At 44.3% G+C, this 23486-nt stretch overlaps 1 protein-coding gene across 2 annotated transcripts in view; it reads left to right on the forward strand.

Annotated features, from left to right (window-relative positions):
• Nucleotides 1-3598: 3598 nt before the first annotated feature.
• Nucleotides 3599-23486, forward strand: part of FGF12 (fibroblast growth factor 12) — a 187212-nt gene continuing 167324 nt past the window's right edge. The window contains exons 1-2 of one of the 2 annotated variants that reach the window (XM_072344959.1): nucleotides 3599-3708; nucleotides 3804-3951. In XM_072344959.1, coding sequence (XP_072201060.1) covers nucleotides 3939-3951 — 13 coding nt within the window. In that variant the 5' untranslated portion in view covers nucleotides 3599-3708; nucleotides 3804-3938. Of the gene's footprint in view, nucleotides 3952-23486 lie in introns of both variants that reach the window. The other variant, XM_072344960.1, reaches the window with a different exon arrangement.

Genomic DNA, 23486 nt, shown 5'->3' on the forward strand with positions numbered 1-23486 from the left:
GCACTTGGCTCTTAGGAGGGCAGGCTGCATGTGGCTGCCCCAGGTGAGCTGCCAGCAGGAAGCTCCTTCCTGCCTCAGCTCTGAGGGTCTCCTTTTTCTTGTGTAAAGCATGCTGGATGGATGTAATTACCTTTTTCAATCAAGTCAAAAGGGGGATAATGCTTAAGTGGCTTCATTCAGTAGATTATTTTAATATTTACTTTCTATTTTGTGCATGAAAGCATTAAGCTTCTGCAATAGTATAATAACCTGACTTCAGAAAACAGCTCCCTGCCCGCACCTGGCCAAGGAGGTGCCTGAGTTACTTACTAAACTGAATAACCGGAGGTTTGGGTCTCAGACAGACCAGGAGCTATCCCTGAAAGCACTTTGTGTAGGGATGGAAAGCAGCCTCCAGCTTCCCTAGGCTTTCAGGAGTTCAGGATGCCCGGTCCCTCATAAGCAAATGAAAATATGGCATTGAGGTGTTTGGAGCAGATCCAACTGCCATTAAAGTCAGCAGGAAGACTCCTGTTAATGGGTATTAGAGTTTCTTCCGAGAGGCTGTTTAATGCATTGCCTTTTTCCCAAGCTAGAAAGGCAAAAGGAAGGTGGGTGGAGTTCTTCAGTTCTGATCTGGGAAGCTCCTTGCTGAGTGATCCGGTGTGTGTTCTGATGCACTTATGCACTCCTAAGCGACCTATGCCATGCAAAGACCAGGTCTTCTCATGCAATCCTTTTAATAGCCCGATGAATCAAAACGTTTAGCCTTTGCATTAATTTGTTTAAGCAATGAATTCAGACAGATCTGTCTATAGATGCTGATGAAGGATAATAGCAGTAGAAAGTTGGTAGTACTTCACTAAACAAATGCTGGTCCCGATTCAATGGGAGAACGGTTGCATTCCTTCCTGATTTTATTCCATATTAATTTTAGTCTTTGTTGTAAGTCATTACAAAACTACTCATTTGTTTTGGTATTTTTGTGGCTTTTAGTGTCGTCTTATTTAATAATAGCACCTGATTTATCTCAAAGTCTGATCAATAATCTTGTGTAATTTAACTGTTCAAAGGCTGTGGATTGTTTTGGACTTCATTCGCCACACCAGCTCCTACTGCACTTTTCCTCTGTTCTAGCAATTACTTGTATGATGTGAGGATGATGCTACTTCGGCTGATGAAGCAGTAGTTTGTAGTTTTGCTTGCTCTTAATCAGAAGCAGTGTGCACCTGCCTCAAGGTGGAAGATGACAGGTTGTGTAAAGCACTCTCTGTATTTTACAGATATCTATTCTCTGTCCCTATATATATATATATATATATGTATATATATACACACACACATTTAGGACTTCGTCTCTATTTACTCCTCTCCTTCCCCCACTCCATTCTTTCTTATTTTAGTAGCATTAGAGGTCCTTCCTGCTGCTGCAGTGTCGTGGCCTACTTTCTTGCAACCTGCTGTTTTGGCTTGTGCTCCTCTGAGTGCAGCTCGTAGTCCACGAGCATCCTCTGACACTGGTAACTGAGCAGTTTTGCTTTCTGCTCTTCTGGCAGTTAGTTGATGACACCTATTGGATTTGGGAATAGATTCTACAGAAAACAGGAGTTCATCAAGCACTTGGCTGGGTCCTGCTTAGCTGGTTTCAAGGGTGCACTGGTTTGAAGTTGAGGCCCGCTCTGTATGTGGAAGCTAGCAGTTGTTGTTCCGCCTTGGTCAGATCTCAGTGTTGCTACTGAAGTGTTAATTATTTTTAAGGTCTGTGGGCAGGTCAAATGGCTTCCTGTGCCCAGCAGTGAGAGCAGCTCTGTCTCTGGCCAGGAATTTGTTTGATCTGGATGCTGAGGTTGGCTTCTGGGTATTTTAGAAAGTGGATTCTCTCTCTCTGGCAATCCAGTTGTAGAACTGAAGCTGGCTTATGGCCAGTTCTGAGTAGAGCTTTGTCTAGAATCCCTATCTGCTGGTCCTTGAGTTGATGCCTCTGTGCATGGCTTTGCTGCCCTTTTAGGATGACCTTCATCAGAACCGGTGAAAGACCAGAAGAAATCTGACCACAGTGATTTTTCTCACTCCTGGTGGTGCATTCAGATTGCTGTAGAAGTGCCCCATGCAGCCACCATGGCACATGCATGACCTTGTCTGGATGGTGCTCTCTCTTTGTGAACTGTGAGGCTTCCTCTTGAGTAGAAGGTTCTGTCAGTGTGGCAGATGGACAGGAGCAGGCACATTTGAAGGACTGTGTGTGACTGCCATGTGGTCTGTCAGCAGCAGTGTCAAAACGGCCACTTGGTTTCATCATGTTGGTGCTTGGGGGAGCTCCTGAGGCAGCTGCCCAGGGTGCTCAGAGGCACTGTGAAGAGGGCTCTGCAAAAGGGTACTGTGTGCAAGAACTGAGCAGTCTCCTTAATCATACCATGATCTCAGCCTATTCCCAAAGCTTGAGCAGCTGACATGTACTGGAAATATCACTGGCAGCCCTGTGGGTTTGCTACAGGAGAGTGGTGCTTTTGATGTTCTCCTTCCACTTTGGCTCAAACAGTGTTTATGGGGAGGAGCCCTGGGTCAGCACAGCTGCATCTCCTGAGTTCTGCAAAGCTTGATCTTACTGTGGGTCAGGGAACAACCTCATGTGATGCTGAGATGCTGGTAATGTATGTATCTTCATTTGATGCTTGCTTACCTGGAAAGCCACAGTAAACACAGATCTGACTTTCCTGAAGGGCTAGAGGAGGAAAAGTCATGTGATCTTGCCTGAGCTAGTCCAGATTTGTGATACTTTAATACAGGATGCAGCTGAAATGTAGAGAAGAATACAGAAAACACATTATTCATTTCTAATGTTAAGTAGCTTGCAAGGTTACCTATGAATGGCAGTGCATGGAAATATATTGAGTGGATTTGTTCCCTTGAATTTGCTCCTTGTGTTAAGGAGGAGAGCCGTAACACCCTGTCAAGGAGTTGTAAGGAGCAATAAATTTTTCCCTGAGCATCCTCTTCTCCTGACTGAACCATCCCTGTTCTCTCAACTGCTCCCTGTAAGACTTGTGCTCCAGACCCTTCATGGCACTGCTGCCCCTCTCTGAACAAGCTTCAGGGCTGCGCTGTCTTCCTTGTAGTCCCAAATGGTCCTGGCATGGATGCTTTATAAGTTTCTTGTTAGTGGGGGACAGTTTATTATTAAGCAGAGAGAGATTAAGCTCTAGCAGCTGGATGCAGGAAAGCCTGAACTACCCATAAGGTGGATGTTCTATGAATCAGCACAATTAATCTTGGAAAACTGTATCTGGAGAAGGCCTGAGCCTTCTGCTAGGAGCTCCTCTACACAGCTGCAGGTGCTGCGGGTCCGAGCTGTGGGGTGGTTGGTGCAAGCAGAGCGATGTCTCCGAGTGCAGTGCCGTGCTCGGGGCCTCGGCCATGTGCAGAACTCCCCGCACCCATCACCTGTAGAAACCAACACAGCTGGCGGGATGCGCTGCGCATTCCACCGCCCGGGCAACAACCCCTCGTCCCGCGGGGGCGATCGGTGCTCCCGCACTCCCGAAGCATCTCGGCCGGGGGGCGGCGGGCGCTGGCGGCGCTCTCCTTGCGGAGCCCGGGGCCCGGCGCTGCGGGCGGCGGAGGCGGGGCGCGGGCGGGGCGCGCATGCGGGCGGCGCCAGGCAGCGCGGCGGGCCGCCGAGCCACTCGCCCCCGCAGCATCACCGCTCGGCCAGGGACAGCTCCCGCCCAGGTAACGCGGCTCCCCCGCGGCCCCCGCTGCCCAGGCGGCGGCTCCGCTCCTCACGCCGCCTTCCTCCTCTCCCTTCCCCCGGTGGTTGCTTGCAGCTCCCAGGCTGTGACGGCGCCGTCCCCAACGCGGAGCAGGCAGCGGCGGCCGGCTCGGGGCTTCGGGCTGAGTGAGGAGGGAGCGCGTCTTCCGGCAACTTCCCTGCAACTTCCCGGCGCTCGCGAAGCTCCGCGATGGAAGGCAAAGGTGGGTCGCGGTGCGGGGAGGGGGGAGGCGACGGCGGCACCGCAGTGGCCGGGCTCGGTGCGCGGCACGGGGCTGGGAGCATTGCAGCAGGGGCTCGGCGCGTCCCTCCGCGGGCGGTTTGCGGCGTGCGGGAGAGGGTTTCTCTCCATTTATTTTCAGTTATTTGCTTTCCTTTCGGGGGAGACAGATGTCAGTTGGTGATCTGTTTTCTTAATGCCCAGGATTTGCATAATAAATATGAGGTCTGTCCCGTGTTTTGTAGCCAGTCAGCAACGGGGAGGTTTGGAGGAGATGAAGAGCATTTCGTAATTAGAATGGTTTTCAAAAACACCTCAAATTTATTTTATTTTATTATTTTCCCCTGAAATGATCTGAGAGAGGCTATAGAGCTCTGCCCTCATTACGCTGCATATTTAACATATCAGAACATCCTGATAGATTGGAAGGAATGTGATGAGTATTGTGTTATTGAACTGTCTACCCCAGGAGGAGGGATTCATTAAATATTGCCTGCCTGGCTTTGTGCTTGCCCACAGATATGTATCTAATTCAGATACATACTCCCAATCAAAAGGATATGTATATTTCCATACATAGTTATGTAGTCCTGCGCATCTGTTTACCTGCCTCTATAATTGCATCAGACATCAAGCATTCAACTGGTACGTGAACTTAGAATCTGTAAATGTTAATTGCCAATGAAATATTGATGGTAAGTCAGTGCATGCAGCTAGAAGGCTAGCTGCCATTCCCACCTGACCCCAGGTGCCAGCCATTCTGTATAACTCCAGGCTGATAGCTCTTTAATTGATAGATATCAAGGCAGTGGGAGAACATAGACTATATTAATTCAAGGAAGATGACGGTAGACTTGTATAACACAATAGGACATACCTTCTAGGGAGCTGGGCAAGCTATATTTAAACCACAGGTTTATTTTTGTAACTATCTTGTCAATCAGAGCTATAGTTCTCCTGTGTGGGAATATCTGATTATATGCTGATTAAGGAAGGAAGCTATTTCAATCATATGGAGGCAGCGTGCCCTAAAAAGCACAGTTTCTTGTGGGCAGTGATCAATAGAACTAGTAGGGCTTGAGCACAGGTAAGTATATTTTAAAAAAATAATAATAAAATTCATGTGCAAAGGCTCGATTTAGATCGAAAGCTTGTGGTGGTCATGTTTGTTGTTAGTCAGGAAAAAAGAAATGAAGTCTGTTTTCACAGTTAACCTGAGGGAGGACACCTTTAGCTTTTTGCATGACCTACTGGTAGGTGCCTTGATGCAAAGCAAGTAGACCATGACTTCAGAATGACACGTGATGCCTTGTCATGGACTACATGAGCAGGTGAAAGGCTCTGTGGAACTTTTGATGGAGCTCATGTCATTAGAGGAGGTGAGAAGGGGGCAGAAAGGTGACATCTGCAATAAAAAGCTGGGGGCAAAAGCAGCACCTGGTAGAGAGAGTCACTCGATTCCTGTCTCGTGCAAACAGATCTGTTGTGGTGCAGTTGTTGACTGAGTTAGGAATGAGCAGCTGAGCAGGCAGACTTTTGGGCCGCTCGTGTTTATTAGTTGCAAGATGAGCTCTCCCAGTACTCTGTGTTCCTGAGCTGTTGGCTTTGGTCACAGGGCTGTTGGTAGGGTGACTCCTGGAGTTGTTTTACCACATTGTTTTTTGCAAAGTTTCTTAGCGGGTTGCTCTTACTAGAGATTCTCCTTGTTGGAGTGGAGATGGGGAACAAAAGGGTTTTATCTGCCCAGGCAGAAAAAAAATAAAGACCAGAGCAAAACCAGCAGAATTCACACCCCCAGAATGAGGCAGGTATGAAGTAGGCATGACTTTAAAGGCAACACATAAACAACTTAAGCATTTCTTTGGGGAAAAACAAGCAAGCAGACAGTCTGCTTGTGATAGAGTTCTAATTGCACTGGCACAATTCTTGAAACTACCTTAATGTTGAAGTAGTGTGTGAGGGCCTGTGATGCACAGAACCAACAGACTGATTTTGAGCACTTGTATAGTGAGGTACAATGCAGAATGTCTCCCTGGAGGAAAGGTCTGAGCCAGCTCAGTACCTTCACGTCTTCAGCTTCTGTGACTGAACCTTGATGGACTTGCAACTGCATTGCTGTACTTGGGGACTGTTTACATTTTGTTTTCATTATTAAGCAGGCCTCTGCATTGCAAGTCTTTTGGTAGGATACTGCTGCTTCTGTAGTCCCTGATACGGTGTTTCTCTAAAGTCATCCCTTGGGTTTTAAAGGTTTCCTGCTCTTCCATCCTACCAGTCTTCCTCACTGCAAATCCTGGAACATTTCAAACTCAGCTCTATGCAGATACTGGGGAAGAGTGTGTGCTATATTAGGAAACATGATGTCTATTTAAGCAAACCTACCTTCTGGTCCTCAAATTCATCTGTGCTTAGTGACTGCCGTGGTTGTTCCTGCCTAGGCTTTGCCTTCCCGGGACAGCTTGGCTGTCTAAGCAGGTTTGGTGCCAACATTCTTCAAGGTCTGCAGGCCTCTATGAGAAGAGTTCTTCAGCTTATCTCTAGAGCTGCTTGGAGCAGCCAGAGCTGAGTGTACTGACTGGATCATTTTGTGAGAGCAAAGGGAGGTGGATACCTCTGGGTTTTGTGTGATGGGGTACAGGAGTGAGGGCTTTGCAGTTGCTAGGACTGTTGCAGTCAAGGAGGGCATCCTGATGTGGGCTGAAGAGGAGGTGATGGTGTGGACTGTGCCTCTCTAACAGCCAAACCCAGAGATGAACATCTCTCACTTGCATTTGTCTCAAGAAAAAGAACAATTGCAGTTCTCTTTGAATCTGCAGTGCTACCAACACATCGTACGGATTGAGTGTAACACTTGGCCTGGGCTGACTTTCATCTGCTTTAACTTGTTCAGTTCTGCATATTCACTCTGAGCATTTTGCAGTAGTGAGAAGCTTAAAAGTTGTTGCTGCTCCTGAAGCCTGTTAGGTGATGGTGGGAGGGAGGATGCTGTGGGTGAGGGCTGTGTTTTCTGCATCTGCTACCTGATCCCTGTTCTTCAAATCTCGCCACTACAGCAGTTCCTGTAGGCTGCAGCAGTAAGCGATACCACTCCAGGCATCCCAGGAGCTGGGTTTTGCCAAAGCTAACAATAGTTAATGTGGAGGTTAAAGAATACTTGGACATTTGCCAGATTCTCCTTTCAGTCAGAAAGATGCATAGCAGGGAAGGGAACGTCACAGAGTGCTGTTTAGGCTCAGAGACTGGAACAGAAATCAGCCAGGCACGAGTCAGGCTGCGCAGCACAGAGCGCATCCCCAGCTCTGGACTGAGTGGAGAGGAACTGCAGGCTTGCTGTGCTGCAGGGAGCCCTCCCTGCATCTGAAGGTCCTATAGTCTTTTCTCTTGTGCTGAGATCATAGGGAGATCCCCTTCTTGCTGTGAGGGAGAATGAGCATGTTTCTTTTTCCTTGTAAGAAGTGGGGAGTGAGAACTTAGTCTGTGCTGCATGTGGAGCAGGAGTACGCTGCCCATCTTCTGCCAGGACCTACTTGTTGGTTTTTGGTACTCTTCCGTGGAGATCAGTGATGAACCCTGGAGAGGCTGTGCAGGACAGCCTGCTGACAGCACTGGATGTGTCCTGATTGCTGGGAATTACAGAAGGTTTTGTTCTCATCAGCATGTGGATAGTCTGCTAGGATAGCAAAGCTAAAGCAAGTTTGCTCTCTGCCCTGCTGGCATCTTGATGTGCAGTCCCCTGAGTCTTGTTCCTGTCCTGATGTGTTGGAGAGACATCCTCAGTGCAGTTGGTCTTCCCTTGGAAGAGCAGCCTCTAAGAGGCTGGGTGGTAGGAGATGATGGGGTCTGGCCTTGGAGCTCTTCTGCTGGAGAGTCCCAGAGCAGTAAGGCTTGAGGACTTTGCAGAGGGCATTTCTGCAGAGTGACAGTCCCAGGCAGATAGTGCTATCTGAGTCATGCTCTCTTTCCTGTTGCAAAGGCTGTAAGTAGGCTTCTTGCTTTTGCAGATGAGCTATGGGGCTGTTGTTCATAGACATGTAGTGTTCAGGCTTTTAGATGAAGCTCTGTAAAACAGTAGTAAAATCTAGTTTACCCTAGGGCATAGGACAGTCCTTCCTGGGACTGACTAACAGCTCTGAAGACTTGGTATCCTGCTGCTTCAGGATATGTGGATTGGGGGACAGTATGGCTTGTTCAATTTGCAGCTGCTGGAGCTGCTCTGAAGCCACCTTTCCCAGACCCAGCACAGTGGAACAGTTCTCTGCACGGCTTTGTATGCGTTGCCCATGAAGGACAGAGTTGTCACCTTGAAGAGCTTGTGATCAAAACTCACCAAGAGCTGGTGAGTGTTAGGATTGCAAACGGGCTTTGTGGGCACAGGAGAGAGAGGGTGGCAAGAGAGAACAGACAGTTCTGGGATCTCTGTGCTTACTTCCCACCTCTGTGGCTTTCTTCTGTGATCAAAGAAAAGGTCTTAGTGAGCCCAGCAGCAGTTCATGGCCTGAAGCTGTTTGGGACGCTCACGTCAAAATGTACCTCATCATGCATTATCATGAGGTGTCCTTATTATTGGGAGCCTGCTGCATTTGCTGCCCATTCACAAACAGTTAATGTGGATTACTTTAGTAAAGACTAAGTTGTATGTGTCGTCTTGGTTTCTTCTGTGCAATGGAAGCCAAGCGGTGGTACAGTCACTTTTGTTATGAAGCTGTTCCTTCCTTGGGGAGTACTTGAACAAGATGGTTGGAAGCTTCTGCATGCAGCATTTTCCATTGGGAAGGTAGCTGTGCATCCTGTACCTTCTGTAGATGTACTGTGTGATGCTGGATGTTCTACTGGAGCCAGTGCTTCTCAAACTGGCTGCTTGAAGTTTGACACAGAAAACATATTTAAGGATGTAAATAAGTGGCTTTATTTTTATTTTCTTCTATCCACCCTGCTGCCTCAGGCTGCCTGTCTCCTTATGAGGTACCAGCTTTGCGTATGATGAGGGGGAGGTTGGGGAAGATGTTTTGGTTGCCCATCCATTAATGTCCTCTCTTTGAAAATAGTGTTTGTATTTCTGAGGCTGGGCTTTCCCCTCAGCTAGAGCAGGGTTCTGTGAAAGTTTTGTTCCTGTGCCTCAGATTCTGCCCCCACTGACAGACGTAGGAGGAGTGTAAGACACTAAGCCAGGACTGTATGCACTCTCTAATGCATTCTAGAGAGCAAGTGAAATGCCTGTTCCTTTTACAGGCATTAGAAATCCCATTAAATGCAATGCAAATAAAGCCATGTTCTGGCAGGGCTCAAAGATGGTGAGAGCTCGGGCTGCTGTGTGGGACTGGCTCTAGTGGGCAAACCCTTGGCTGTGTGCTGCCGCCTAGAATTGCTGTCCAAGTTTGTAGTGCTTCAGCCATCCCCTGGGAACTGCTGCAATGCTGTGGGTAGGGCACCTGCACCTTCTGGATGAGCAGATGGCCAGAGCTGTTCTGGTGCTGGGGGAAGTGTTTGTGGTAGCCTAGAGGTGGCTTTGCTTGAATGTGCCTCATAGTGGGGACGAAAAATAGCCATGTTCCTGTTCTCTCATTCCTACAACACACCACTATTAAAACAAAGTGGGAAGAGGGCCGTAGCAATAGGGAGGCCTGCATGTTACAAAAAAATGGGAGGCCTCAGTCACCTGACTCTTTTTAAATACCTAATAAGCAGACACATTCCTCCACCTCACTTCCCTGAGTTATGTGGGAGCTGTGGAAGTTTAGCCTGAATGAAGTGCTGGAGTACTTGAAAGTGACTTTATTTTTAATGCAGGAAGTGGTTTTGATGTTCCTCTTATGCACAGTGGCTGGGAGTCTGACCTGTGCATACTCTGAGTTCATTCGGGGTCCTGAAATAATAATAATAATTTAAAAAAACTTGATTTTTTTTTTTTTAAAGCAGCATTTTCAGAAGGCTTAGCTTACCACAAGATATTTCTTATCTGCTCTTATCTTTCCTTCTCTATCTACTCAGCTATTCAAATCCTGTTTGAATTGCATTCATTTCTAATATGCCATAAAACCTGATATGCAAAAGCTGGTTATTTAGGGAGAATTGCAGGAACTATTTTAGTCTGTCGTTTGACCTGTGAATGAGATAACATGATTAATTTTTACATGCAAAGCTTGGTGTTTATTAGCATGGCAAAAGGCAATTTGACAATGAAAAATATTCCTGGTGGGTGTAATAATTAATGCTTTCACTCAAAGTATAAAGATTTTAATAATACCGTTACACTAAAATGATACTAAACAAGTTTACTGTTTTCCTGTCAGTGATGCAAAGATGTTTTCTCTTCATAGCTCCTATATCCTTGCTATTTCTAAGTGTTTTTTATATTCAGTAATAGTACAAATCATGATGCTTATTCATTGAGTTTCTTCTCCCTGGTCTCAGGTTCGGTTGAACCTTATGATTTGATATTTATGTGGGATGCACACTGAAAGCTTTGGCTTTTTTCTTTGGATTGAATTAAACTATTTATGTTGTCATCATTTTTCAGTAGGTATCTTGTGGCTTGAGCTGATGACTGTTCACTCAATAGCACAGAGGCCTGGGAGTAATATTGCAGTGCCTTGTGGATGTCTGTTTTCAGAAGTGTTTTATTCACTGTTTTTAATAGCGTGTGCAAAACAAGAAAGGAAAGTAAGGAATGGCACTTCTAATTCTGGGAATGGGTTTTCTCAAGCTGTGCTTCTTTTTGTTTCACTCCTCTGAAACCTGGTTAGGATAGACCTTATTTGCTATCAGTCTTCAATAGATAAAGGCTAGTTTACTGAACATGGCTACCTGGAGGATTTATGAAGAGAAGTCAGAAGTGCTGAATGTTTTATTGGCATAATGAGGGAAAGTCTCTTTGCTTCTCAGTCACCGAGAATGTATTATTAATGCAAAAACACTTTCCTTGAATTTAATGCAATGTGTATAGAGGCTGACAAGTCTCTCATCTTCACGAATGAAGCATATCTGCCACGCTTGCTCCAGTGTCAGGTACCATCACTGATTCTCTTTTTCTCCAAGTCCAGCAAGCCAAGGGCTATTGGCAGGATGGACACGCTCAGGTGTTGCAATGGTTCTTTCTTAAGTAAATGCTGGACTGGAGTCTTAAAAGTCTCTAAGTTGATGTGGGTCTCCAACACAATCCTTATGAGGAGCTTGAACCCTGAATCTGATTCAGAGTTTATCATCCATTCACATACTGGTCTGTACTCCATTTCCATAGCTGAGTATTTACCATTACTTGGGTCACTGAAGATCTGGGTCCAGACATTGTGGCAGTGATTTAGCTGCAATCTACACAGTGTGAGGGGAAAGTACTTGGCTATACAGATTAAACAATCAATCTTGTATGAAATTCAACAATGTAGAATAAACTCGTGCCTTGATGGACAACCCTCAGAGCTTCACACTTTACTGATGCTCAGTTCTGAATGTATATTTTGCGAGAGAGCTTTACTGGTTATAAAACTTGCCTGACCATCAGTGAGCAATAGTCTATAGCAATGGCTTTAGAATGTCAGAAACAATGCACTAACTATTGCATCTGGATAGAATTGTTCAATTTCATTCTAGATAATTTCACTTTAAGACTCAATGTAGTTTTCTGGAACTTTGCCTAGGAAAAAGATGGGTGGTATGAACTTACTCTTGAGAATCCTCACACGGACTGTTTGCTACAGTGTGAAAGCATTAATTTCTTTGTTGCTTCAGAGTAATTCCAAATTCAGTCTTGAAAACTTCAGTGAATCCAAACAGATGAAAATGGCAGTGATACCAACAAAATGAGCAGAATCCAACTTCTGAGATATGGCAGGAGGGTGGGAGGAAGGACATTTACATGGAGAAGGCTTGGGTTGCTTCATCTGATACTAATGAGCCATTGCAGCATAACTGGGTTGACAGAAGAATAGGCTTCCTCAGCACTACCTGCTTCTGTAACACTTCCAGTGTATTTTTTTGATCTCTTTGAAGACTGAAGCTGAGCTTTTCAGATACCTTTCAGCCTTCAATTTGTATTTCCCCTTATAGCTGACCAGCACAACTGATGTTCTGACATTGCCTATTAACGAATGCCATACGTTCTGAAGTAATTGCACTGACAGTCAGCTGTTAATTTTAAACTTTCTATTCGTATCAGTGTCTCCCAGTGGAGAAATTACATGCTGCAAATTGTATCCATTTTGTTGCTGTATGAGAATTGAGGGAGAAATCAGTGGAGAAGTTTAAATATTACCATCCTGAGCCTCTTCTTCCAGTCAAGATTTTAAATAAGTCCATGTGGATCTACTCTGAGTTTGCACTTGTGGAAGCAAATGTGTAGTTTGGTCACTGGGTAAAGACCAGGTCTCTGATGCCTTACCTAACTGGAAAGACGATGGAGACAATACTGTGTGATGATATGGTAGAAGATCTATTTAATTGCCTTGAGTCCTTAATTATTGACTACCTAGGAAGCAATAATGCTCACAAAAATTAGAATGTTCACCATATCTTAAAAATGACCATGAAATACAGTTATGGCAGGTTGCTTGTGTACTGAGACAAGTTTTCCATTCCTACTGAACATAGTACCAAGTATCTGGAATTATCTGCTACTTTTAATAGTGGGATTGATCTCTCAGTAACAAGAGGCTTTCCTACATAAACTGTATTCATACTGTGTTTTCCCCAGAATAAAATGCTACTTATATTCCAGGAATAGCAGGACTTGCTTAAAAAATCACCTAGAGTTGAGTTTTTCCACCCACTTTGGTTATAAAGTTCCCAGAAATAGAGAGGACGAGCCTGATGTGCTGAAGCAATGCAAGTGTGCAGCCATGGGAGAGAACTGAATGTTTAAATTCTTAATTGTTATTAATAGTTTAAAAAACAACAACAAACAAACAAAACCACAGCTTGGTTTTGATAAAGTTCTCCCTTCTGTGGTGTGTGCTAAGGATGGTCACAGAAAAACTGGGTGCAGAATTTGACTTCATGTTCCACCGCATGTGAAAGGGAGAACAGGGTCTAGAGCTGAATCTCAGTGCTGCTAAGGTTGGTGTTCACCACCACTGAGATGAGTTCATGCTCATGTAGATGTGGAGTTTATACTCAGTAACTTCACAAAGCTGAAGTAACTTTGTTGCTTTTCTTGAAGTCACCTTTTATGCAGAAGCTGCAAAGCAGTGTAACCACCCAAACCTGACATGGCACGTCCTTACTGCAGCTCTCCATCTTACCTTGGAAGTGATTGTGGCAATCTGTTAGCTTGGAGAAGGACCAGAGGAACTACCTGAAATACCAGGTTTTCCAAGCTGTAGAAATTGCAGTCTGCAGTTACTGGTGGGTCCTGCCTTGGACCCTGTGGAAGTCTGAATCCTGGGATATTAGAAACAGAGCAACTGTTCTTCAGCTGAATGCCTTTGCTATATGTTCTTTTAGTTAGGATGTACCAAGGCAGTGAACTCCTGCTGATCTCACAGGCACAGTGGATTTAATGCTTTCTTTTCCAGGTGGATGTACATATGGATCGTAAAGCCTTATCATTATTCTTTAGTTGTGCTATTTCCATAATCAAGCTTGTAGCTCTTCTTTCTGTCAAGTATAGGTGTTAAGCTGTTGGGAGAAACAGTTGTTTCCAGCTGTATATTTAAACCACCTTTGTGAAATTAAGTAGTGTTGTTTGCTAGGAATTGAGTGGCACAGGAAATCCTGTATTTTTCTTTTCAAACCAATGTCTTCCAGTTCTGAATAATGTGCCTTAATATAATGTGTTTTTCCTTGGAACTTCCTAGGATGGTTCAAAACAGATTATAAAATTGTAAGTATTATTATTGACCAAATCAGGTATTTCCATGAAGATCTCAGCTGCAAGTGTTTGCTGTTGCTTTGTCAGTGCTTCTTGGTTCAGATGTTTAGTGAGGCCACATGAAAGCATTTGGCTTCAGGGAGATAGCTGATCTGGCCTCACCTGGATGCATCATCTTGTAGCTTTACTGAAAAAGTATGGCACTAGAATTAGTAAAGTATGACTTTATTGAAAATGGATGGCATTTTCTTGATTTGTGAACCATTTACCTTTCAATCTATGTCTTAGAATAGCCCTAGCTGGCATCAATAACTATGAACAGTGTGTGTGTACACACACAAAATATAGATGCTAAAGTTTATCAGAAATAGTGACCCAGGTGGTACTGGCAAGTTGCTGCTGAATGCCCTGAGTCTAATGAACTGAAAAGCTTGTGTAACTCTTGGAGGAAAAACAATGATTGTCTCTAATCATGATCCAAGATGATGATAGAGCAATCCAGAAATAGCAAGAATGGAGTTCACTGTCCATACTTTCCTATAAAACCTGGGTGGATCTGGCATTAGATAGTTGGTTTTTTTGCTGAAAGCCATATTGGACAGTCTATTGTGTTCCTGGAGGGGTTGTTTGCAACTATGTGAGGCAATAATTCAGTTTCTGCTCCTCCTGCAGAGAACCCCCTTGGCTCTCAGCTCCTGCTGGCAAACAAGTGTGGGGATGGAGAGCCAGACTTGTATGGTTGTACCAAGTCCAAGGCACTAGCTTGTAAATCATCTAGGTCTGGCCCCTTGTGTCAACACTCCACAGCAGGAGGATGACCACTAAAACCTGTGTCTAATAGGACTTTCTGTGCATGGGATATGCATATTGTTTTGACTCAAAATTAAATAGGTTATTGGTGTGCACACTTCCAGAACTGAGACAGGTCTTCTTTGCCTTATGTTGGACTTAGTGTTGAGAAACCAAGTGTCCTGCTCTGCTGATTTGAGACCTTGCTACATGCTGCTTGGGAATGGCTGAGTCCAGATCTTGGAGTGTTGGCCTTATTGCTTAAGGGAACTTTGGAATGAGGACTTGGTAGTGGTATGGGGGTGAAAGGTGCACAGCATCAGGACTCTAGTATTAAATCCTACGTCTGAGTTTCCATACTGCATGGAAACCAGTTTTAAACCCTGTCTGGTTTTGCTAATGAATGATGCAAAAGTAGCTGAGGCAGTACAGCATGAGCTGGGAATGTGAATGGCCCTGTTCCTACCAGATAAGAACTTAGGGGAGTGGCAGCTTGTGATATACAGAGGTCAGCCTATGCTTGCATTTCAGATCCTTTTTTTTTTTTTCTCCTCCTCTACTGTCAGCTCCAATATCTGCTTTATAGTCTTATTCATTGGGATGGTGGAAAGCTGGGATTCTATAACTGTAGCTGGTTTACCACAAAATCTAATGGATGGGCATTGCTTGAATGGTAAATAAAGCTACATTTGCATGACGTAATTCCAGAATGCATCACTCCCACTGGGCATCTTATATGACATATGTAACATATTTATATGTTGTATATTGAAGACTCGTTCATTTGTGTTTTGTATCCTGCAAAATGATGCATAGGCTTCTGTCTGAAAGATTATCCCAGTGATGCTCCTACTGATAGGACCTGGTTCATAAGGATTTTCTGATCCAAATCCTTTACTATTAGAGATATATTGATTCTGTAAAACATCTCATATCTTAAAATATAAGAACATATTTATGGAGCTACAAGAATGCTATTAATCTTGTAAGTAATCTGCCTCTTGGTATGAAATGATGATGTCCTTGTTTTACAAAGTTTAAAAGAATGTAGTTACTATGAAGTAATAAATTGTAAAGTTTCCATGCATGGAATATCTTAATTCACATGCAGGAAGAGACTTTCAAAGTCAAATATTTGCAGTAATAGAAAAGGCAACATGGAGAAATAGTGACGAAGAACATTATTCTTTTTATAATTGTTTCCATTCTTTCTATTATGGCTCTTTGCCCAAGGTGGGTACCCGGGAGTTTGTGTGAATGTGTTGCAGCTTGCCCCATTCTTATCACCCTTTTTATGAAGAGAGGGATCAGAACAGACAGGATTTAGAGTTGTGCCATTTTGATGTTTGGGGTCTCTTTGGCAGTAGCTTACGTGGTTTGGTGGGTGATGTTCTGCTCCAGAGAGATCAGCGAGTGGATTTCACCAGAGCCTGCTAAAGGCACACTGCTCCTGTTGGTATCTCATCCTGTGCAAAGTGAGAGGTACTGCTGAACCAGAGCCCCTGCTTGAAGGAATATTTTATGTAGCCCCAGTCTCCTTTCTTTGCGAACTAGCAGGAGAGTTGCTCTTGTGATATTTGACCTTGATCCAGCTTTTCTCAGGAGCACTACTGAACCAAGGGCAAAGGTAACTTTATGTTGATGGTTTCTAGATAGCAGCGTGAGTGAGAGAATGTCATGGTAGCCTAGAAGGACTGTTTCCCTTCCTAGTCAGAGTTATTAATGTGGAAGTGTACATCCACCATTGTCTTGGGTTTCTTGTTCTCTGACAAGTGTCTGTATCTGTAGGTGCTTTTTGGTATTTGTTCCTTTTGATTTCTGCTGTGCTACATGTCCTGCTGAAGCCTGAGGAACAGGCACAGTTGGCAGCTCACGCTTTTGTGCATTTGTATTTTACATTGCTGGTACTTAAATGTATCCATAATGCTTTATGGCTGATATTGTCTGTTCAGATAACATAGTCACTTCACCAACAGAGGACGTTTCCCTGGGAAATCAAAATCCCTGTTTGAAAATGTTCTTTTTTCCCAGTGCCCATGCAGGAACCAGCACTGTCATCTCCTTGTGGTGTTGGAGTGCTTTTGGAGTAACGAGCTCATCTTGTATGTTCAGCAACTGTCCTGGCAGGGACATCGGGCTCCTTAAAGCCAAAGCTTTTCAGACTTGATACAGCCTTGAATGGCTTTCAGAAGGCCTGTCTTACTGGGAAGTTTGTGTCTCAATGTCTCCTTTTGCACAGAAGAAAATTGGCATGGAAAACTTGTGGGACACAGAAGGATCAATTTAGCAGCATTGAGTTATTTGTTATGTCTGTTCAAAATAAGCTCAGCATCTCAAGCACATCCAAGTGATGTCTTCAGATGCTTCATTTTCACCGACTGTGGTGTGTGTGATGTGTGGTTTCAGGATCTGAGGGTGGCAACTGGACTCCTTATTCCTTCCATTAAGTCCAGCTACCCTGGTGAAACTCCAGCAATTTGTGATGTGCAGCACTAAACTGTTTCATGACTCTCTGTGTTACTGGGTTTCAGTGCTGCAAAGAGAAAGTTCATTGAAAAGGGAAACAAGGCACAGAATAGAAGCAACTTGGTAAAGGTCACCCTCCAAAGTGCTGGAGTAATTCATTCCAGTGGTTTGCCATAAAGCTCCTTTTCATGTGTTATATGAGGAAATCCATATGCTTCATGAAAGACAGGGAGAGTGTACTGTGGGAGATGGAGTTCTCTGGGGACTTTTCCTCTGAATGGAGGCATGAGCCACAGGTTCTCTTTAAAGCAGTGTGTTAAAAGGGGAAGGAAGCTCAACTTTAACAAAAACATTTTCCAAATATTTTGAGTCAGTTCAACACAGCACACACCACTATTTTGACCCCTCATCAGTTACCCTGATGAGACGGTACCTGTATTGAAAATGTGGATTTCTTTTTCTTGCATAATACAGAAAACAATTCTAAAAGATAATTCTTAATGGTGGTAGTGGAGAAAACCTGGAGGCTTGTTGAGGAAGCATCTGTGAACCTGGTTCATAAGCAGTTTCTTTTAGAGTATGATAAGGTTGCTCTCCTTTAGCAGAGAGTAGTAGTAGGAGGGTCAGCTTAGACAGTAAGTTGATGTATGCCTGCTACCAGCACTTGTTCCTCCTGGGGTTTTGGGGAAATTAAATGCTCCCCACTGACTTGGGTATGTAAATATTTAGTGTAAATATAGACAGTTATTAGACACATCAGTTCTGTTCTTAAATGAAGCTTTTGTTGCAGTTAAGAGAATGCAAAGTTTTGCAGGTATGCTTTTCCCAGCTGCCTGCATCCCGCCTGTCCTCACCCAACAAAAGGAGCTGTGTGCCTCCCACCAGTGATGAGATGAGCATTGTGTGGCTGTTGCTCGTAGGGCAGAGGATGGGGTTGTGCTTTGAGGTATAACCAAGCCTTCAAAGGCAGCCTTTGAATTCCTACTTCAAAAATACATTACTGGCAGGGAAATCAGGGAGTCCAGAGGAACAGTTTCATAACTCAAATATCCATCACCAGGAAAAATACGTGTGAGCTGCATGGTGGTTTAGAGATGTGCATGTATTCTTTTCAATGGCTTTCTAGTGTTGTAGGAGCTGGAGTCTCAAGCAGTTACTAGAAAAGGAAGTACGCAGAAGTATCTCCCTGGAAGTGACGCCAGTGTTTTATCATGGGAAATGGTATATTAGAAGTATTCAGTGTATATCTGTAGCCTACATCTATAAGCATATACTCTGTAAAAATATTGCTTTCCTGGCCCTTCAACTTCTTATGGAGAGCAGTCTGTTAATAATCTCTAAGAAAACCTAGGCTTCCTCCAGTCAGACAGTGTGTCTGGATGGTGCCTGGTTTTGCTTTTATTCTAAATTCAGTCTATTTGCTCTCAGTCTTTCAGTGTCTCATGGCTGATTGTTCTGTATGGAGGGTGGATATTTTCAAAGATCTCTGCTTAGTGTTCACAATATCAGCCACTGCCTAATCTCTGCTTGGATAAGATCGAAAAGCAACAAATGAATGAGAAGGCACTTCTCAACATTTGGAGGAAAAGAATCAAGATAAGGCCTGCTTCACAGCACGTACTTCATTCAGAAAGCCATGTATTTTAGACAAAATTATTTACTAAGCTTGTGTAAGTCTATCCCTCTGGCTGGTTATCTTAAAGCAATGCACTTAGTTGACAGGCTGCTGTTTATTTGAGTTCAAAAACTTGGTAAGCTAAATTCTGTGGAAAATAGAAACAAAAAATGGACATGAGAATATTATTTCAGTATATTCTCTGTGTGAACCATTGAGGGAGTATTTAAGTTCTGGATGCTTTTGCTTATGATGTTACCTTAAAACCAAAGGACGGTGCTCAATTCTGTGTATGCATGATGGCCTTTTCTCCATAGGAATGTGAAAGCAAGCCCAGGATAAACTTGCTGCAGACTGAACTACAGAAGTCAGCATAGAGTTCCAGGGTTATTCTGATGCTGCAGAGCAAGGCATGTGCATGGCCTTATCCCAAGACTGGTGCAGACTTGCTTTTCAGACTCTTAGCAGCCTTTCCCAGTCCAGAATCCTGTGAAATGGTGGTTTGCATGAAGCTACTGCATTGCTCTGTCTGTCCCTATCCCTCACTGGTGGGAGCTACCACACAGAGATGCACACCATGTACTGGGTTGCCTCTGAGGTGCTGGAATAGCATCAGCTGCTGGGTTGTCTATACAGTGAAGGCGAGGGCTGTGCAGATGGAGGCTGCAGTGCTGGATGGCTGTTGGCGTTGCACTAGCATTACGGATCTCTTGCTTTTGCACTTCATCCTGGAGCTTGTTTTTGAATATGAAACCTTACATATCGCTATTTATAGATTTGCCAGGCCTCTTCTGCAGCTCAATGAACAGGATATGTTTGTTATCAAAAAATTTCTTCCTTTGGTTCCTTAGCTTATTGATTTTTGTTTTGAACAACTGTTTATTAGTGTATTAGATTAAAGAAATATATTGAGAGTTATCCAATAAATCCCAAGGCTCCCTTCTTTCAGTCTCTGATGCATTGTTGTTTGAGGAAGCGGTACACAATCCTAACCTGCACCACTAGTTTGTAGGCTGTCCAGTCAGAGAGTCTTTTGGGTGATAGCAGGATGGCCATTACAGGGGGCAGGCACATGGTCGTTTAGTATCCCTATCTGTGTAGTCAGCAAAGATTTCTTCCCAACTCAGGTGTTATCAAGCTGTGGGAACAGCTTGGCGATGCTTTGGGACAGCTAAGGTAAATATAGTTTTTAAGTATAGTGTTAAATGTCTGCCTCAGCAAGGAGTTTGCCTAAAGCACCCTGATGGGCTGGTGCTGAGTTCCAGTAATTTTCACGTGGGTTTGATGAGGCTGCCTGGGTTGGCTGCAATATACAGTAGGATGCAGTCAAAGAAGTTATGAAATCGTTATCCTATAAAAGCCCATTTTCTAGGTAAGTGCTTTAGAGAAGTTTTAATGTGGATCTGATAGCTGTCTTGGCACTGTATGTCTGTTTATGTTTTTGCACCCCACGGATTCTCATTTGCCAAATAAATTAGTCTCCTACAGATGACTCTCTGGAAAATGCAGTCATCCATGAGCGGTCAAAAGCAGCCAAAGATGCTCTGAAATAGGAGAAATCTATCCTCATTGTTCTTGGATGCTTCTAAGTTTCTTACCTTCAAACCTTGTGTTGTGCCCTGCTAGGAAGGCCCAGGGCCCAGGATGCAGTGTTATTGTTGGTGACAGTGTGGCTGTTCTCAGGAGAAGGGAAAATAACATTTCAATTGATCTGTTAATTGTAGATCAGGCTCAGATACTACAGAAGAGTAATTGGCTTACTTTGATCTGGTGCTGTATTAGTCTGTGCTCCAGCATTCATTACCAGTAACCCTTTGCTACGCCCCTGGGAATTGGCTTTGAGGAATGGGATGGGCTGGGGTAGGTGGGCAGCACCCCCAGATAACCCCTGCTGCAGGAGTCCCAGTGCTTGCCCTGGGTAGCAAGGAATGGAGCTCAGTCCCAGCTGGCTGCTGCTGCTTGGATGGCCTCTGTCAGCACAGGACTCACGTGTGTAGAGGAGTTTGATTACCACATTTCTAAGCATGTACAGCTCTGATTTAGCCAACTGATGTCAGGACAGTCAGTCACTGCATAGCTGTGGGGAGGAATACAAGAAAAAATGTGATCAACCGGTGTGCATGCTGCCAATTCCCTGGTTTGAACTCATAATATAAGCACCAAATCTACTTTTTTTTTCTTCCTACTCTGAACTAATAAATTTGGAAATGAACATGGGTCAGTTGCTATTCCTGCACTTCAAGTGGGATTGAGGCTGTGATGTTCTGTGCCTTGGAGAGTCATTACTTCTGGAAACTGATGGCACTCTGCAGTCATAGCACTTTGCCATTGTATCAGCATGCTCTGCCTCATCAGTGTTTCAGTTCAGAGCAGTGTGGGCCTCTGATGGTAAGCAGTTTTACTTTCAGGGCAGGCTGGGGGAAGGAAAGTGTATTATGCTTTGGTTGGAGGAGGGGAAGACAGGACTGTGGCTTTGTACGTGCGTATTCTCATAGCACTGAGACTAAACTTCCAATAATGGGACACACTTGCAAATTCACACCTGCAGATTCTGCCTTCCCAGGGTTTTCATGTGCAGGCTCCTAATTTGTGCCCTAGAGAGCAGCCTGCACCTGTTCCATCCCACCCATGGGACCAGCAGCTCGAGTCACTTGGTAGCTGGCTCTAGATGGAGAGGAATGCCTCATCCTACAATGCCTGCTCCACGTAGGGGCTGCTGGGAGTCACCATGATGAGCAGGGTCTGAAGTATAGCCTCACCAGTCTGCATTTTGGCTGCAAATACTGTCAAAGCCCAAGTGTAATAGGGTATGTATATATAGCACTGATGTTGCCTAAGCCTGCAGATCTCCAGGCTGTCAAGAAAAGCCATTTTTGCTGGTGCCTGCATGAAAAATGTTGAGGAGCTGTACTACACGCTTGCTGCCCGTGAGCCTGGCCTCGTTTCTGCTCCTTCCTAACCATGCTTCGTGCATTGCATTTTTTCCTGAGACAGGAAGCACAGGCTCCCATAACCATGGAAACCTGGTTTGTCTTCTCTAATAGCTTCAGCTGTACTTAACATCTGTCTCCTTGGGAAAAGGCAGGCTGCAAGCTACAGGTCAGTTTTGTGTACCTTTGGGGATACTAGAGGCTAAATAAATAAATAAATAAAAATCCCCAAGCCCCCTGAGCTGCCTCCCCTGGCCCCTGGAATAAAGCAGAAATACAGAGATGCAGAGGTGGTGCATGGGGGACTTAAGAACTTACTTGGCAGAAAGGGAAGGCTGCCTCCAGAAGCAGGAAAGTTCTACGGGGCTGAGTGTGGAAATGCTAAGTTTTGTCTTATTCTGTGTGTGTTCTGGCTTGAGTTTTGCTGTGATTTTAGTTAGCTTTTTCAGAAAGAAAAAGGTTTTATTTCTGTTAGCAATGCTTTAAATAGCCTGTAGCAGGGGAGGAACTGGATTTAAGCCTGTGAGCATCCAATATACTTTGGGATGGTGGATAAAGGCCTCTTATGCTTGGGCAACTGTCTCCATCCAGCCTCTCTTTATACTGGAGGGACTACTACTGAAAGTGTGTCCCAGGGCTGTAGTCTGGTGTTGCCAGACCTATTTACACTGGAGAAGTGCCTTATAAAGAGGCATTAGAAACTAAATCAGGAAGGCTCTTTCTACTGTGTTTTGGTGTAGATGTGTATGCATCTCCTATCGACTGAGTACTTTAACTTTCCTCTTTGATGATGCGAGTATCCCCACCAGGGCATTACTTCTGTGCAGAGACCTGTGCTGGGGTGCTTGGAAGTGGGCTAGAAGCAGGGAAAAGACACATCTTTGTCTACTGGCAAATCGCAGCCTCAGTGTCTGGCTGTGAAATGGAATTGCTGATGTTTCACTGTGGGTGCTTTAAGGCTCAGTATTCATGAAATACTCTGAACTCTGGTACCTGCTGGAGAGGGCACTTAAAATGGTTCACAAATGTCTTTGTTGACACAGCAGGCACATGAAGGCACTGGCACCTTCCCAGCATGAGATATACAGAGATTCTGGAAATGCTCACAATTTAAAATCAGAATGTTTCTAAAACCGGCATATAATACTCATCTGGCATCTGTCACTTGGAGGTGTTCTGAGTATGAGGGGAAAAGAAATGGTAGCAGCTAAAATCTGCTGAAATTCAGGGTTAAGGTTAGTGCCTGAAGAATAAAAGCTGCTTTGGAAATGCTTTGTACCTCTGCTTAATATAGCTGTTGACATTCTACCTCCGAGCAAAGAGCCACCCATCTGTGTGATGAGTCCAAATTTTTTTTTGCAGACATGACAAGCATAAATCAGTGTTTTCTCCATAGCAGCCTGGAAGGAAGGTTTTTGTGCCAGTTGCTGCAGTGTTACAAGAAGATTGGACTGAATCAGGGAGCCATACTCCAAACTTGCCCTCTCAGTAGGGATCCTGGCCAGCAGAGCCATGCAAGATGTAGCCTTGTAATAACAATATGCTTTACAGAAACAGTTCTCAGTTTTCTGGCTCCTTGACTGGTGAGCAGAGAAACAAATGCTTGTCTCTTGTCTGTGCAATATCCAAGTAAAGACTTAAGGAATTGATCCTGCCTGCGTGCATCCATGTACACAGCATTTGCTGTAGGTTATTTTTCTAGCAGTTAAAATCAATGGTTTTTCTGTCTGCAGCTTCTTGGTGTTAGAGGTGTTTTCTTCTTCCTTTACACAGATTGAAATGATCTTTGATCAGAGTACCTGCGTCCCATCTGTGCAGATTCCTGGTCTCTTTCCAACACGGACCAGAGGAACACTTCTCTCATACGTTTAATCAAGATTTCTCCTTCTAATTAAATTTCAATTAAAAGACATTTC

The sequence above is a fragment of the Excalfactoria chinensis genome, chromosome 9, assembly GCF_039878825.1.
Source record: "Excalfactoria chinensis isolate bCotChi1 chromosome 9, bCotChi1.hap2, whole genome shotgun sequence".
NCBI classification, from domain to species: Eukaryota; Metazoa; Chordata; class Aves; order Galliformes; family Phasianidae; genus Excalfactoria; species Excalfactoria chinensis.